Consider the following 17,026-nt stretch of genomic DNA (forward strand, 5'->3'; position numbering starts at 1 on the left):
GCATTAGAATACAATAAAAGGAACACACCACATCTTGTCTATGAAGTGCCAACTTTAGGTTTTTATCAGCAAGCCATTGTCAGCTCAAACAAAACCCATTTTCATTGACCATACGCCCAGACTAACTGCAGGAAGCTAGAGTGGAAACCATCTCTTCAACAGTTGCCAGCCCAAACTTCAAAAGATTCCTCTCAGTTAACTCAGAAAGAGAGTCCTAAGAACCTTACTCTATTTCATAAAACAACAATTTGGTATATAAACATAACATAATCTTGTAATTATGCTATCAAAGTTCTTAAAAGTACTGTTCTGTTTTCTCTTTTGATAACTTGGTCATTGTGATCTGTGCGCATCACTGAAAGTTTATGGGCTCTATTCAATCCGTATCACGGAAGTTCAGCGTTACAGTGTGATTGAAATTGAAAGGCAACGTTCCTGCGTTAGTGGAGACTGTATTCACGTGGTAAACACTGCAAATGCCGGCTCAATCGGAAATTACCTTTACATTTCTATTACGCTTCAGCACTACAGGTTGAACAGAGCCCTGGATGTACAGTGCCTTGCGAAAGTATTCGCCCCCCTTGAACTTTGCGACCTTTTGCCACATTTCAGGTTTCAAACATAAAGATATAAAACCCTATTTTTTTGTGAAGAATCACAACAAGTGGGACACAATCATGAAGTGGAACGACATTTATTGGATATTTCAAACTTTTTTAAGAAATCAAAAACTGAAAAATTGGGCGTGCAAAATTATTCAGCCCCTTTACTTTCAGTGCAGCAAACTATCTCCAGAAGTTCAGTGAGGATCTCTGAATGATCCAATGTTGACCTAAATGACTAATGATGATAAATACAATCCACCTGTGTGTAATCAAGTCTCCGTATAAATGCACCTGCACTGTGATAGTCTCAGAGGTCCGTTAAAAGCGCAGAGAGCATCATGAAGAACAAGGAACACACCAGACAGGTCCGAGATACTGTTGTGAAGAAGTTTAAAGCCGGATTTGGATACAAAAAGATTTCCCAAGCTTTAAACATCCCAAGGAGCACTGTGCAAGCGATAATATTGAAATGGAAGGAGTATCAGACCACTGCAAATCTACCAAGACCTGGCCGTCCCTCTAAACTTTCAGCTCATACAAGGAGAAGACTGATCAGAGATGCAGCCAAGAGGCCCATGATCACTCTGGATGAACTGCAGAGATCTACAGCTGAGGTGGGAGACTCTGTCCATAGGACAACAATCAGTCGTATATTGCACAAATCTGGCCTTTATGGAAGAGTGGCAAGAAGAAAGCCATTTCTTAAAGATATCCAAAAAAAGTGTCATTTAAAGTTTGCCACAAGCCACCTGGGAGACACACCAAACATGTGGAAGAAGGTGCTCTGGTCAGATGAAAACAAAATTGAACTTTTTGGCAACAATGCAAAACGTTATGTTTGGCTTAAAAGCAACACAGCTCATCACCCTGAACACACCATACCCACTGTCAAACATGGTGGTGGCAGCATCATGGTTTGGGCCTGCTTTTCTTCAGCAGGGACAGGGAAGATGGTTAAAATTGATGGGAAGATGGATGGAGCCAAATACAGGACCATTCTGGAAGAAAACCTGATGGAGTCTGCAAAAGACCTGAGACTGGGACGGAGATTTGTCTTCCAACAAGACAATGATCCAAAACATAAAGCAAAATCTACAAAGGAATGGTTCAAAAATAAACATATCCAGGTGTTAGAATGGCCAAGTCAAAGTCCAGACCTGAATCCAATCGAGAATCTGTGGAAAGAACTGAAAACTGCTGTTCACAAATGCTCTCCATCCAACCTCACTGAGCTCGAGCTGTTTTCCAAGGAGGAATGGGGAAAAAATGTCAGTCTCTCAATGTGCAACACTGATAGAGACATACCCCAAGCGACTTACAGCTGTAATCGCAGCAAAAGGTGGCGCTACAAAGTATTAACTTAAGGGGGCTGAATAATTTTGCACGCCCAATTTTTCAGTTTTTGATTTGTTAAAAAAGTTTGAAATATCCAATAAATGTCGTTCCACTTCATGATTGTGTTCCACTTGTTGTTGATTTTTCACAAAAAAAATACAGTTTTATATCTTTATGTTTGAAGCCTGAAATGTGGCAAAAGGTCGCAAAGTTCAAGGGGGCCGAATACTTTCGCAAGGCACTGTATGTAAGTCTCCCATTTGAATCAATAAATTATTAAATCCGAGTTATGCATGTGGATCTCAAGTTAGGATTCATGTCAATTGCTTGTTGATCAATGTCAGTTCATATGCTGTCAGTTATGAGGCAATAATGACTTAAAATGCAGGAACTGAAGGACCTGTCTGCTGTATTAAGTGCTAAGGGGTGAATCCTGACTTCAAATTTTCTAAGTCAAAATCATATTTGAGTGGAAATGAGGATTTGCCCCTTAGACTGTGTATAAGCAATACATACAAGTAGATGTGGTCACTAAACCATCACAAACATTTGTCTCAGATCATTTAACTGAGCCTGGATCTAAATCAAAGAGTAGGTAAGGGTGGAGACTACAGGTAGTGATAATTCATCAGAACACTAGAAGTCTCTATTTAGTTCATAAGAAGTCTTGTTTCACTATCTGTTTCTAACCAGTAATTACAGGCCATCAACTGTGGAATGTAAGCCTGTGGATTGTAAGCCCTGATGTGATTTTATCATGTCTCATCTGCACTTGATATGGAATCCCCTCCCTCTCTGTATGTGTGTGGTACACCTGTCACAGAGCACACAGCATTGTGCAATTCTATATCTCCAAAATGGCACCCTACTCCCTATATAGTGCACTACTTCTGTTCAGAGCCTTGGTCAAAAGTAGTACACTATAGGGAATAGGGTGACATTTGGGACACAAACAGAGTTGACAGTGAGGTTCCTCATCTGACAGTCTTGTTGAGGTTATTGTCAGGATCGAGACCAAATGGATAATAAACGAAAAATGCAGGATGGCAGGTTCCTAAAGGTGCCATTTATTTAAAAATAACAATAGGCACTCAAGGAAACCTTCCATTGAAGCAAGGTCACTAAAGTGAGCAAATGTGTAAGTGTACACCACCTTTCAAAAGTTTGGAGTCACTTAGAAATGTCCTCGTTTTTGAAAGAAAAGCAAAAATGTTGTCCATTAAAATCACATAAAATTGATCAGAAATACAGTGTAGACATTGTTAATGTTGTAAATGACTATTGTAGCCGGAAACGGCAGATTTTTTTATGGAATATCTAGGCGTACTAAGGCCCATTATCAGCAACCATCACTCCTTTGTTCCAGTGGCACGTTGTGTTAGCTAATCCAAGTTTATCATTTTAAAAGGCTAATTGATCATTAGAAAAACCTTTTGCAATTATGTTAGCACAGCTGAAAACTGTTGTTCTGATTAAAGGAGCGATAAAACTGGCCTTTAGACTAGTTGTGTATCTGGAGCATCAGCATTTGTGGGTTCGATTACAGGCTCAAAATGGCCAGAAACATGTACACCGGGGCCACCCACTCCTCTTTCTATTCTGGTTAGAGCCAAAACTAACTTTAACCATTAGTATAACTGACCCATGATCAGCGTCTAGTGGCAACTTCCACCTACACCTCAGTGGGTCTTCTTTGGTGGCCACTGGGTGACAGTGACACAACCGTGGTAGCTGACGCTGCGTGACATGGGCTTCTCGTCTGTCAGCGTGCCGCTCTCAGGACTGTAGGACCAAACCTGGTCGGTGGCCGAGGCACAACTATCTCTCCCCCCGACGATGTAGACCTTCCCCTCACACACAGTCAGGCCACAGCTCTCCTGATAGACAGACACAGAGACATAAGGGTCAGGGGTCTTATTCATACCTAATAGGATAAGTAATCTTCAGATTTAGATGCAGGAGTGCTGATCTAGGATCAGGTCGCCCCTGTCCCTGTGATCTTGTTCATTATGTTCCAAAAGATAAAACTAAAAGATAAAATCCTAGATCAGCACACCTACTCTGAAAAGCCTCATGAAAACCGTCCCAGGTTTCTTTTCCTTGGATAATATGTAATTTGGAACTTCCTGACTGAATGAATTTCAACCCATACAAGCCAAACTAATATGTGACAGGCAGCTCCAAAATCATGTGGCTTTAGAAGCTTTACACCCCAGAAATTATAAATGAATGGCCTACTGCTCCTCAACTCCTGTTTCTTCTCATATGTGGCCATATCAGAAATTATAATCCCATTCACTGTACACGGGTGTCTACATAGGGATTGTTTTTGTTGTGATTTCAACAATTGTGATTGTAAATCCTTATCTGGCAATTGACAAACAGGAGTTGTCAAAAGCAAAGTGATTTCCCTATTTTATGTAACCCACTGGTTATACCTACTAGTATCAAATTCACTTACCAGTTTCATTGGCAAGTCCACCACTTTGCTCCAGTTATCGGTCTTTGGTGTGTAGCTGTAAATCTGGTCCAGGAGTCCTCCCACCACATAGATGGTGCTATTGTATGCGGTGGCATTGATGCATCTCTGAGAGAAGGGACAGGATGACACATACTGCCATTGGTCCTCTTCTGTGTTATAGCACTGAACCTGCATGGACCATAGAATTATATTTAGAACATACACTATGACCAAATGTATGTGGACACCTGCTTGTCGAACATCTCATTCCAAAATCACTGGTATTAATATGGAGTTGGTCCCCCCTTTGCTGCTATAACAGCCTCCACTCTTCTGTGTAAGCTTTCCACTAGATGTTGGAACATTGCTGTGGGGACTTACTTCAATTCAGCCACAAGAGCATTAGTAAGGTCGGGCACTGATGTTGGGCGATTAGGTCTGGCTTGCAGTCTGCATTCCAATTCATCCCAAAGGTGTTCGATGGGGTTGAGAGTAGGGCTCTGTGCAGGGCACTCAAGTTCTTCTACACCGATCTCAACAAACAACTTACATTTACATTACATTTAAGTCATTTAGCAGACGCTCTTATCCAGAGCGACTTACAAATTGGTGAATTCACCTTCTGACATCCAGTGGAACAGCCACTTTACAATAGTGCATCTAAATCATTAAGGGGGGGGGGGGTGGTGAGAACTTCTGTATGGACCTCACTTTGTGCACAGAAATGGGCCTTCCCCAAACTGTTGCCACAAAGTTGGAAGCAAAGAATCACCTGGAATGTCATTGTATGCTGTAGCGTTAAGATTTCCCTTCACTGGAGCTTAGGGGCCTAGCCCCGAACCATGAAAAACAGCCCCAGACCATTATTCCTCCGCCCCCAAACTTCACAGTTGGCACTATGCGGTTGGTGATCTTAGGCTTGTGTTGGGCACGGAAACCCATTTCATTAAGCTCCTGACGAACAGTTCTTGTGCTGACGTTGCTTCTAGAGGCAGTTTGGAACTTGGTAGTGAGTGTGGCAACTGAGCGAAGACAGACTATTTTTATTCGCTACGCACTTCAGCACTCTGCGGTCCCGTTCTGTGAGCTTGTGTGGCCTACCACTTCGCGGCTAAGCCGTTGTTGCTCCTAGACATTTCCACTTCACAATAACAGCACTTACAGTTGACCGGAGCAGCTCGAGCAGGGCAGAAATTTGATTAACTGATATGTTGGAAAGGTGGCATCCTAGGACAGTGCCACGTTGAAAATCACAGAGCTCTTCAGAGGGGTCATTCTACTGCCAATGTATGTCTATGAAGATTGCATGGCTGTGTACTCGATTTTATACACCGGTCAGCAACGGGTGTGGCTGAAATAGCCGAAATCACGCATTTGAAGGGGTGTCCAAATACTTTTGTATATATATATTGTATAAAACAATAGGATCTCTATGGTATGGACAGCACAAGCAGGGTTGTTTAAGAGAATGTTAAACATAAAATTAAGTGTGCTAGATATAGAGATCACATATTAGACTTCTTTTTTTTAAACGTTTTCATGTGTATATGAATAGCAAATGTTCTCTTTATTATGTATTTTAGACATTTAGTATGCCTAAAGGGTTTTCTTATAATACATTACTTTTGGGGATGGTTTCCTGATTACATATTAAGACTAGTCTAGGAGTAAAAATTAATTCTCAATGGAGAATCTCTATTGAAACTGCTTTTTAGTCCAGGACTATTCTGTGTCTGGGAAACCGGTCTAAAATGCACTGAACCTCTATGGACAGTAAAAGTAGGGTCTTGTAAGAAATGGCTTAACAATACATTTGACTAATACTACAGTATTGTGTGTGGCTTCCACATCAGCAGAACAACAGTGTCTCACTTTTTATTTATCTCTCTAAGGCTTTTGATACAGTTGATCATGCTATACTAAGGCAGAGATTGTCGAGTGTAGGTCTTTCGGAGCATGCAGTTGCATGGTTTACTAACTATCTGTCTGATAAAACTCAGTGCACTCAATTTGACGGGGTTATGTCTGTTAAATTACCTGTCTGGAATGGTGTGCCCCAAGGCTCTGTACTTGGTCCTCTCTTATTCACTATTTATATAAATGATTTAGACAAAAATGTCCAAAATGCACAACTTCATTTTTATGCTGATGATACTGTTATTTACTGTTGTGCCTCGTCTCTTACAAAAGCTTTCCAGAACATGCAAACTCCTTTTTATACTGTTCAACATACCTTGTGTCAATTGAAGCTTATCCTCAATACTGAGAAAACTAAACTAATGGTGTTTTATAATGCAAGAAATAGACCTCTGAACCGTTCACCTATTACTACCTGTCAGGGCAAGGTGATTGAGGTTGTAACCTCATATAAATATCTTGGAATTTTAATTGATGATGGCCTCTCTTTTAAATTGCATATTCAACAACTTACAAAAAAAATTGAAGCTGAAATTGGGATTTTATTTTAGGAATAAGGCCTGTTTTTCTTTTGTATCAGCTACATTTATGCCTTTACTAGACTATGGGGATATTTTATATATGAATGCTTCCGCTCAGTGTTTGAGATCAATTGACACTCTTTACCATTGCACTTTAAGATTTATTTTAAACTGCAAAACCTTTAGGCACCACTGCACTTTGTATACCAGGGTTGGCTGGCCTTCTCTAGTCACTCGTAGGCTCAGTCACTGGTATACTTTTATTTACAAAGCCATTTTGGGTTTATTACCTTTTTATTTCTGCATTTTTATTGTTCAGAAATGTGGTGGGTACTCTCTTCGTTCGCTTGACTTTATCCTGCTAACTGTTCCAAATGTCCGAACTGAATTTGGTAAAAGGGCTTTTATGTACTCTGCGCCATCGTCTTGGGACACCTTACAAAATACTTTTAAACTGGAAGAACTTGTCCCGATTGGTGTTTTTAAATCACTGATGGAGGATTTTGAGGCTGATTCCCTGACCTGTCAATGTTTTTAATTTGCTGTTTTATACTCTTGTGAATTCAATGGTTTTTACTAGATTACTTGTAGTTTTTCATGTTGTCTGTCTGTAAGTCTTTTGTAATGACTTGGTGCTGCCTATCTTGGCCAGGGCGCTCTTGAAAAAGAGATTTTAATCTCAATGAGCCCTTCCTGGTTAAATAAAGGTTAAATAAATAAATAAAAACAGCAGATCCACTCGACACAAAAAAATAGTGTGTCTATTTTGTATGCAAATACTAAATGAGGGGGTTCTTAATGGAGTATGACAGTACTGACAGTTTGGAATGCTGCTGGTTTCCTGGAATCCATTCTAAGAATCGTGTTAAGGCAAGCCCTAAGGCATAAAAGAAAAGCACCTTTTGATCTTCAGAATTTGGTTATAGCCTACAGTCCAATGGGCATTACAGTATAAAGAACATCTTCAAATGGACAACAAGATATAACATGAAAGTAAGTAATGTGATTCTGAAGGTGTTCTTTGGAAAAGGTCACTTCCATGACCACTTCCATGGCCAATTCCACAAAACTATCCAAGACATTTCACAAAAGCAAAGCAAGACTCTCTATGTCAGAATTTAAGAACCTTGGTTGACATTTAATATATCTACATAGGGAGTACTTGTCATTCCATAATCCAGCTATTGTTTGTTTAAGCCGTTGTCTAAGTGTGGTGTGGACTACAATATTTATTTTAATTTTATTTAACCTTTATTTAACTAGGCAAGTCAGTTAAGAACAAATTATTATTTCACAATGATGGCCTACCCCGGCCAAACCCTCCCCTAACCGGACGACGCTGGGCCAATAACAACACGTGCTGGTAGATGATGAAATGTCAACAATATTGCTATTCTGTTCTTAAACTTTAACAGTGATTTCATGATACGTGTGAAGTAAAGCAAATAGTTTTAACGTAATAGTTTACCTCAACTCTCAATACCCTTTTCACACTACCATACCATCCAAACCGTACTGTGCTGGCTCAGGTCTTTTCTTTTCACACATGGTTCCAACAACTATGGTGGATGCATAACTCAGTTCGCCTCAGTTCAGTATTCTGAAAAGTGTAATCTAACCTCTACTGTATGCCTGACCCATTTCGGGCGGAAATTTCCCATAGGTACAGATCTTTTGCCCGTGCTACAGATGCCTATATCGGTTCATTAATACAGGACTAGTAAAGGCCCAGTGCACTACTTTTGTGTGAACATTTTTTCTTCAAAAAATATCAAATACATTATTAATGTATATTTTTTTATTCCGATTTTTCACAGGAGCAGCAGCATCCTCAGCACCCCTACTTCCTGCGGCTATGTCCAGGTATGTCATGAAATTGCACAAGTGGGGGGGTGGGCATTTCCTCTTTTGTTCTCTATTGCTCCTCTATTGTTCCTCAAGCGAGGAGGCCGATGGCATAACGGTATCCCATCAGACTAACTCCTTGAATACCCTACTCCTTGAAGTTTGCTGTGTACTTTCATGTATTTATATTTGTGATATCGCTTTTCAACATTAAAAGTAAAAAAGTTAAAGAAATTGCTGGAGGGGGTCTTTAACCATTTAGTGGGGGAAATGCAAAACTGACCCATGATCAGCGTCGAGGAGCAATTTCGCTCTACACCACAGATTCCAGCTCACCTTGTTGGTATTGCAGTCATTGTTCACGGCCCCACCAATGACGTAGAGCTTGCCAGAGCAGCCCACAAGAGCCGCTGAGCTCACAGCCAGCAGTAAAGGGGCTACAGTCTGCCACTGGTTGTCGTAGACGCTGTAGCACTCCACATTGGACAAGCGCTCCAGCCCATTGAAGCCTCCCACTGCATACAGCTACAACCACAAACACACACACACACACAGCTTAACTCAGTACAATTCTTATTCTACCCAGTCTATGGTCAAATTGCAAACCAGCCTGCTCGGACTCTACAAATATTCATTATGGGAGAACTCCTAAGCGCTCACAACGCTGACTTTGACTTAATCACAAATGGATGTCAATTATTATGGGGCTTTGTATCCACAAAGGGAGGCAACTGGAACAAAGGCAGGCTCACCTTTCCAAGCAGAGCAGCCATCTTGTGCCTCCACCTGGCCTTGCCCAAGGAGGCGACACGAACCCAGTGGTCCACCTGGGGCATGTACTTCCACACATCCGAGCTATTCAACTGGCCTCCTGCAGGACGATACAATCAAGTCAGGGTCAATATGAAGGCTATCAAGCATCTTAGAGTGCTCATCTAAGATCAATTTTGCCATTTAGATCACAATGAATAAGATTTAATGGACACTCCTACTCTGAGACTATTGATACATATAGCCCCATATTTCAGAACTGAGACAGTGGCCATGTTTAATAACTTTCAAAAATGCCACTGCCTTGGGTTTTCTTATAGGCTGTGGACATGCCTGTCTGGGTAAATAAATCTAAAGCAGAGATGCTATGGAAAAGCAATTAAAGACATCCCACATCCCACAGAAAAACATGCATTCCCTTTGAATAAGCAGAAGCTCTGTCAGTTGACAGTAGAACTGACGTAAGGTGTAAAAACAGGTTTGACAGCAATGTGCTTTGCACAATAATAAACATGGCTTGTTCACAGCTATTGCCCTGATAAAGTATGAATAGCTTTTTATCTAGGGGACAGTTCCTAAACATCTACCATTACATAATACAAATATTTTGGTAGCACTTTACATTACAGCATGGGATAAAGTTGTAATAACATGGTAATAGTATGTTCACAAGTAATTGTCAAAGATAAAATACTAATATAAACCTATAGTAATATGCACCATCGTCTCATCTTGTGACGATCAACATTTCCTTATAACAGTGGCACACCTGACACGTATACTTCATTCTGCAGCTCACAACTGGCAAACTCGGACTTAGAGTATCCTGGGATGGTGGCACCAGGCACCCACTCTTTTGTGTAAGGATTGAGTTTCTCAGTGAAGGACAGTCTGGAGAAGCCGTTTCTGTCACAGCCTCCGATCACCACGATCACCTCCGCTCTCCCCATGCACCTGAGCACAGACAGACCGACAGACAGAGTGAATATATTTTAACTGAAGAACTGAGAACAAACTGGACAACAATACAGACTCCCTGAATATGTACTAGTATTTTTACAAATGTGACTATTAGTGATATGAGTCTACAGCAGAGAGACATACCAGAACTGTATTTTCGCTCATAGAAGAATTCCCTCTTCTCTCTCCTATACTTTGTTTTGTTTTCAGGTTAGAAAAAAGGTAGCAAAATCCTGGTCCTGAAAGAAGCTATGTTCCAGCCTAGCACTTGATTTAACCAAATATCGTATCATCAATACTTTAATTAGCTGAACTAAATGTGTCTGCATTGGGCTGGGAGAAAAAGTCTCTACACCCTGTAGCTATTCAGGACCAGTGTCAGCGAACACTATAGAGCATTATTGTACATACATACATAAGGCTGGCTGATGTTTTTGACACCAATGGCTTTAGTACTTACTTTCTCGGTCTGGTCCGCACAGAGTCCACTTCCCTCCCCAGGACATGGTACATCCTGGCCTCCTGCAGCAGTGGCCGGCACTCCCTGCAGTCCTGGACCAGGTCGTCCGACTCTATCACATTGACGAAGAAAACAGGGTCCACCAGAGGCAGACGCACTAGCTCCAACAGCTCCTGGAGGGCCCCTTTCCTTTCTGCGGGCACGTGGTGCACCCATTTCAGCACTGCCTCCACCAACACCTCCTCCTTGTCCACCTGGAGTTGCTCGCTGGTCAGAAGCTCCACCACACGCTCTTTGGCTAAGCTCAGGAACTCTTCGTGCTTGTAGACCTCCACAAAGTCCCTGTACAACATAGTCTGGCACTTGTCTGCCAGAGGCGTGATGAGGTATGAGCTAGCGAAGTCCATGATGCCTAGGCAGTTGGAGTGGTCCATACGCTCCTCCAGGAACTGCACACAAGCCTTGCTGAGCACGCTGACACCCAGCATGTCGGCGGCGCCGAACACGCTTCCCACATTGGCCTCATCCAGCACCGCCTTGCCCTCATACACGAAGTTGAGCACTGTCTCCATGGTGGAGGCACCTATGCCCTGGATGCGCACCAGCTGCTGGCGGCTCTCGCGGAGCTGCCCGTTGAACATCGTGCGGAAGTAGATGCTGCCGGCGCTGAGGATGGCGCGGTGGCATGGGAACTCACTGCTGTCCACCTGCAGGACCATGTCGGTGAAGGTGCCGCTGCGGCGGTAGACGTTGAGCACCTGGAGGATCTGTTCTGAGTGGCGTGGGCCCTCGCAGAAGCTCATCTCTTTCCACTGGGGATGTTGGTCGCCCTGAGGCAGAGGTTGAGGCTCGCCAGCGCTTCCAAACCCCATGGTGAGGAATGGACGAGGGAGCTGGAGAGAGGGAGAGAGAAAGAGTGAGCGAAGGCTTAAAATTATTGGATTAATTAATGTTTTACAGTACTAGGTCTAATCTATTTTTTTTTTCATTTGGTGTTAAGAGTTCGACATTGAATAAAGCTGATTTTAACATTTCAATTAAAGTGAAATCTGACTTTGATTTTATTTTGAACTATCCCTTTCATTGCATATGCTTTATAATTAAAGTCACTTTTGCAAAGTTTAAAAAAAAAATGTACACAGAATAAGACCACTGTAGCATACATTTTATGGTTGCTCGTTTTGAATTGGTAGACGATTGCGCACCGATAACACAATAATAAGCCCTCTACATGCACAGGCGGCACAGCATGAAATTTGATAGCCATGCACAGCAGCTGCTCCCTGCACGATAATATCACCGCCGGGATAGCCAATCAGCCTTCCAGGCAGCATGCGCTGTTCTGGTTCTGATCCACACCCTTTGTCAATCTATTCGGGAAAAAACGTGTATAGGCTATACTGCATTCACAACCTGGTCGTTGGCTTTTTTTGAATGTGGTATATAAAAAGTAAACATCTAAACGGAGTGTTTTCTTTATTTTGTACGATCGTGAAATAATAGGCTATTTACTTATTGACTGGAACAAACGTATTATTTGAATACATATACGATTAAACATTCACTGCAACTTCACTTCAACTATGGGTTTGTTGTTCAGATAATTAACATTTTCCATTTAAAAAAAAACATTAGCCTACAATAACTGTTTTCCAAATAAGTGTTTATTTGGTTAAACTAGACACTCACATGCAAACTTATTTACTGAAAAAAATAGGCTAGATCTAAAATACAATAAGGTAATAAACGAAAAAAATCAGACATGCACAATAGCACAAAATATTTTAAAATATACCTTCAAGACATCACCTGGCATGGATGCGAAATTAGGCTATGTTGCCTAAAACCAATAACGGTCGATCATTCAACGACAAGAGCAACTGTTCAGGTATCCTACAAAGGAAGTTACACACTAGGCTTTTTATATGATTGCTGACAGGGAAGATGCGAATACAGAAAATAAACAATTCCCTGGAAGTTCACGTGAGGTATCCTGTGCAATATTAACCGTAGCCTAGCCTACCTGGCTCGACCACTGAGGTAGCGACTGAAAGAAAGGGGGAGGAGCGTAGACAGCATCAGTTATGTCCAACAAACACAAAGGGGATAAATTATTTGGCTATGCCAGTAGGTCTACTGTGGAATTAGACGCATATTCCCCCACCCCCTTGTTACCCAGACCCAGTGCTTTTCACAGCCTACACAAAGCAGATGATTTCAGGTTTGTCTGAAAGGGGCCATCAGAGGTAGGCCTATTCCTGTTTTTTTGGTTGCAAATCACATTTCCCTATGATATAATAACATATTATATGATATTCTATTTCATTCTATTATATTACATTCTTCTAAGACCTGAGTAGGGCTCCATGGAGGTGTTTTATTGATGTGTGCCTCTCCTCTGATCCTGTGCCCATATAGGCATACAAAATAATAATAGTAATTGTATTTAATTTATATAGCGCTTCTCATTACAAAAATAATGTCAAACTGCATGAAAGCAAAAAATACAAAAAACAAATTTAAATTGATGGTCAGCTTCCAATGATGGAAAGGGAGTTGCAGTTTGGGTTGGAAAGGGTTTTAAATTATTTTAAAATAGAGTTTTAAGTGTTATTTAAAACTAAAAGCACATTATTATCACTAGATTTTTTTGCAAAAAATAAATAAAAAATAAAATATTTACATAAGTATCTAGACTCTTTGCTGTGAGACTCAAAATTGAACTCAGGTGCATCCAGTTTCCATTGATCATCCTTCAGATGTTTCCACAACTTGATTGGAGTCCACCTGTGGTAAATTCAATTGATTGGACATGATTTGGAAAGGCACACACCTGTCTATATAAGGTCCCACAGTTGACAGTGCATGTCAGAACAAAAACCAATCCATGAGGTCGAAGGAATTGTCCGTAGATCTCCAAGACAAGATTGTGTCGAGGCACAGATCTGGGGAAGGGTACCAACAAAAATTCTGCAGCATTGAAGTTCCCCAAGAACACAGTGGCCTCCATCATTCTTAAATGATCAAAGTTAGGAATCACCAAGACTCTTCCTAGAGCTGGCCGCCTGGCCAAACTGAGCAATCGGGGGAGAAGAGCCTTGGTCAGGGAGGTGACCAAAACCCCAATGGACACTCTGACAGAGCTCTAGGGTTCCTCTGTGGAGATGGGAGAACCATCCAGAAGGACAACCATCTCTGCAGCACTCCACCAATCAGGTCTTTATGGTAGTGACCAGACAGAAGCCACTCTTCAGTAAAAGGCACATGACAGCCCGCTTGGAGTTTGCCAAAAGGTACCTAACGATTCTCAGACCATGGGAAACAAGATTCTCTGGTCTGATAAAACCAAGATTGAACTTTTTGGTCTGAATGCCAAGCATCACATTTGGAGGAAACCTGGCACCATCCCTACGGTGAAGCATGGTGGTGGGGGCATCATGCTGTGGGGATGTTTTTCAGTGGCAGGGACTGGGAGACTAGTCAGGAACAAGGCAAAGATGAACGGAGCAAAGTACAGAGAGCTCCTTGATGAAAACCTGCTCCAGAGCACTCAGGACAGACTGGGGCAAAGGTTCACCTTCCAACAGGACAATAACCCTAAGAACACAGCCAAGACAAAGCAGGATTGGCTTCGGGACAAGTCGCTGAATGTCCTTAAGTGGCCCAGCTAGAGAATGGACTTGAACCCGATCGATCATCTCTGGAAAGACCTGAAAATAGCTGTGCAGCGACACTCCCCATCCAACCCGACAGAGTTTGAGAGGATCTGCAGTGCAGAAATGGGAGAAACTCCCCAAATACAGGCGTGCCAAGCTTGTAGCGTCATACCCAAGAAGACTCAAGGCTGTAATTGCTGGCAAAGGTGCTTCAACAAAATACTGAGTGAAGGTCTGAGTACTTATGTAATATTTAATTTTTTACATTTTAGTACATTTGAAGAAATAAAATATAAACCTGTTTTTGCTTTGTCATTTAGGAGTGTTGTGTTCATATTGATCCGGAAAAAAATAGAGTCCATTTTAGAATAAGGTTATAACGTAACAAAAGTGGAAAAAGTGTGTACTTTCTGAATGCACTGTTTTTCCTTTTGTTCATGTGGGAAAGTGCAGTTTGGAGTGCAATTGAGATTGTGTAATTTGTGGCCACAAAGGGTATAATGTATTAGAGATCTTACCTGAGGGAGAGCAAATTATGGAGGGTATATTGTGGTTGAATCTGTGGCTGACTGGCTGTGTTTGTTTACATATTTCCTTGCCTGTTGTTTGGCTGTTTATTAAAGCCACAATCTGTAATTAGTTTTTCAGCCAAATGGGAGCTCCACCACTTTAACTTTTGCTTCAAAGCTAACTTGTGATTTAGAAATGTATGAAGCTATGAATGCAAGGACCGATAATCCATGACATCAATATGATGGTTTTTAACATTCTGAAGATAACATTGTTGTGCAGGCTGACCTCATTTTTGATTGTGATGGGGTAAGAGTTGTACTAAGTTTATGAGGCATTTCTAAGTTAAAGTCTTCAAGAATAAATGGATACGAATCAATCATTCAATTGACCATTGAGAAGCATGAACTATTTCAGATTCCAGAGCAGTCATTTTCAAAGTGAAGAATTTGCAATCAATTTATGTGCAATAAATTATTTTTGGCACTAGGGGGAGACATAGACCTTGATAGATAACATATACCTGACAAAGGGCTGGTATAAAAACTATAAACCTGACAAAAAGCTGTTTGACTCAAACCAACAGTGTGCAGCTGCAGCCCGCAATTCGGGGAGTTCCTGAATGTGGGCATTCCTGCACCCTTCTTAAACACTCCCCTCAAGCATCTCATTGGTTCCTGCATGAACGCCGTCCCCTCGAGCACGATATCTTCTTGCTTGTGTAACACTTTTTAATGTGGGACAAAAGGGAAATAAAAGTGTTGTCAGAGTTTTTTCGCCCCCGTTTGCTGTGTACTGGAGTCATCTTGGCTAACTAGCCAGTGGTAGACCGTGTTCTTGGCTCCTGCTTGCTGAACACCTGCCCTCACCATCGTTAACTGAACTGCGGTATCGCCCCCGCCTCCAGTGTACCTGAGAAAACCGTGCCGACAGGCAGGCCCCAAGGACAACTGTCTACCGGAAGCCCCGCCTCCGGCTAGCACAGCAGGCGGGAGGCTGGGGCGACACCCTGTGCTAACTAGTTAGTTTGCTAGTAGCAAGCTAGCACACGGTGTCACCCCCTGCCTGCTGTGTACTGGAGAAAACCGTGCACGACAGGTGGGGGTGAAGTACACTGTCTACCGGTGTCGGCCCCGCCTACCGCTAGCTGGTCTGGTACACAGCATGCGAGACACCGTGTGCTAGCTAGCCTGCTGTGTACCGGAGTCCTCCTTAGGACTAGCTGGCTAGGCTAGCACACAGTATCCTTTGCTCCCACCTGCCAATCACCCGACCTTGCTATCATTAACAGAACTGCGGGAGAACAGTGCCCAACAGGCTGGGGGAAAGGACACTCTACTGGTGTGTACTAGCTATAGCTAGTTACTGTTGACGCCCCCTCCTCTTCTTCCGTTGGGTTTATCTGAGGTTGCCATCCAACGTTATGGTGCATTACCTGCATCTACAGTACTGGAGCGTCCCTGCTTCCCGTTTATGTACTGGAGATATAGCCTAAAAATGGACCAAAAGAAGTATAAAGAGGGGTTGATGCAAATGCAGGAATGCCCACATGCAGGAACCCTCTGAATTGAAGGCTGCAGGTGCACCCTTCTCACTCAAACAGGTGTGCTCACAAGGTAATATACCTATCCAGAACGGCTCACCCTTTCACATTTAGTGGAGCTAATTCAAAGACGGAGTTAAGTTAATGACAGATATTGACGTAACTTTGTAACATGTAAACTATGGATAGAACTGAATAGTCCATTGTTATCGAAGTTGGATATTATCTAGTTGTATCCCTTGGGATAGGCATATCATGTAATGGGATTCCCCATTGTGCTCAATATAACTGGACCGAGGAAGCTGCAAAGGGGACTGCCACAGATGGACATTCACTTCACTTAATGTACACCTCTGGATGTGAACTAGGGGTGAGAGGACCATATTGCTGAGATTCAATTCTGGAATGGTACAACACTTCAGAAGACAGCACCTTTTTGGAT

The 17,026-nt window shown here is 42.1% G+C and overlaps 1 protein-coding gene across 2 annotated transcripts; it reads right to left on the reverse strand.

Moving 5' to 3' along the window:
• Positions 1 to 2,986: 2,986 nt before the first annotated feature.
• klhl35 (kelch-like family member 35) lies at positions 2,987 to 12,878 on the reverse strand. 2 transcript variants are annotated; one of them, XM_064982136.1, is made up of 7 exons: positions 12,685 to 12,878; positions 10,876 to 11,768; positions 10,225 to 10,409; positions 9,437 to 9,555; positions 9,021 to 9,209; positions 4,402 to 4,590; positions 2,987 to 3,817 (listed from the first exon to the last, which is right to left on the reverse strand). In XM_064982136.1, the coding sequence occupies exons 2-7, from the start codon at positions 11,745 to 11,747 to the stop codon at positions 3,620 to 3,622; spliced, it is 1,752 nt and encodes a 583-aa protein (XP_064838208.1). In that variant the 5' UTR covers positions 11,748 to 11,768; positions 12,685 to 12,878; the 3' UTR covers positions 2,987 to 3,619. The 2 variants fall into 2 exon arrangements, with proteins under 2 accessions (XP_064838208.1, XP_064838207.1); XM_064982135.1 differs by having other exon boundaries at positions 12,671 to 12,878.
• Positions 12,879 to 17,026: the final 4,148 nt, after the last annotated feature.

The sequence above is a fragment of the Oncorhynchus masou genome, chromosome 12, assembly GCF_036934945.1.
Source record: "Oncorhynchus masou masou isolate Uvic2021 chromosome 12, UVic_Omas_1.1, whole genome shotgun sequence".
In the NCBI taxonomy this organism is placed as follows: domain Eukaryota; kingdom Metazoa; phylum Chordata; class Actinopteri; order Salmoniformes; family Salmonidae; genus Oncorhynchus; species Oncorhynchus masou.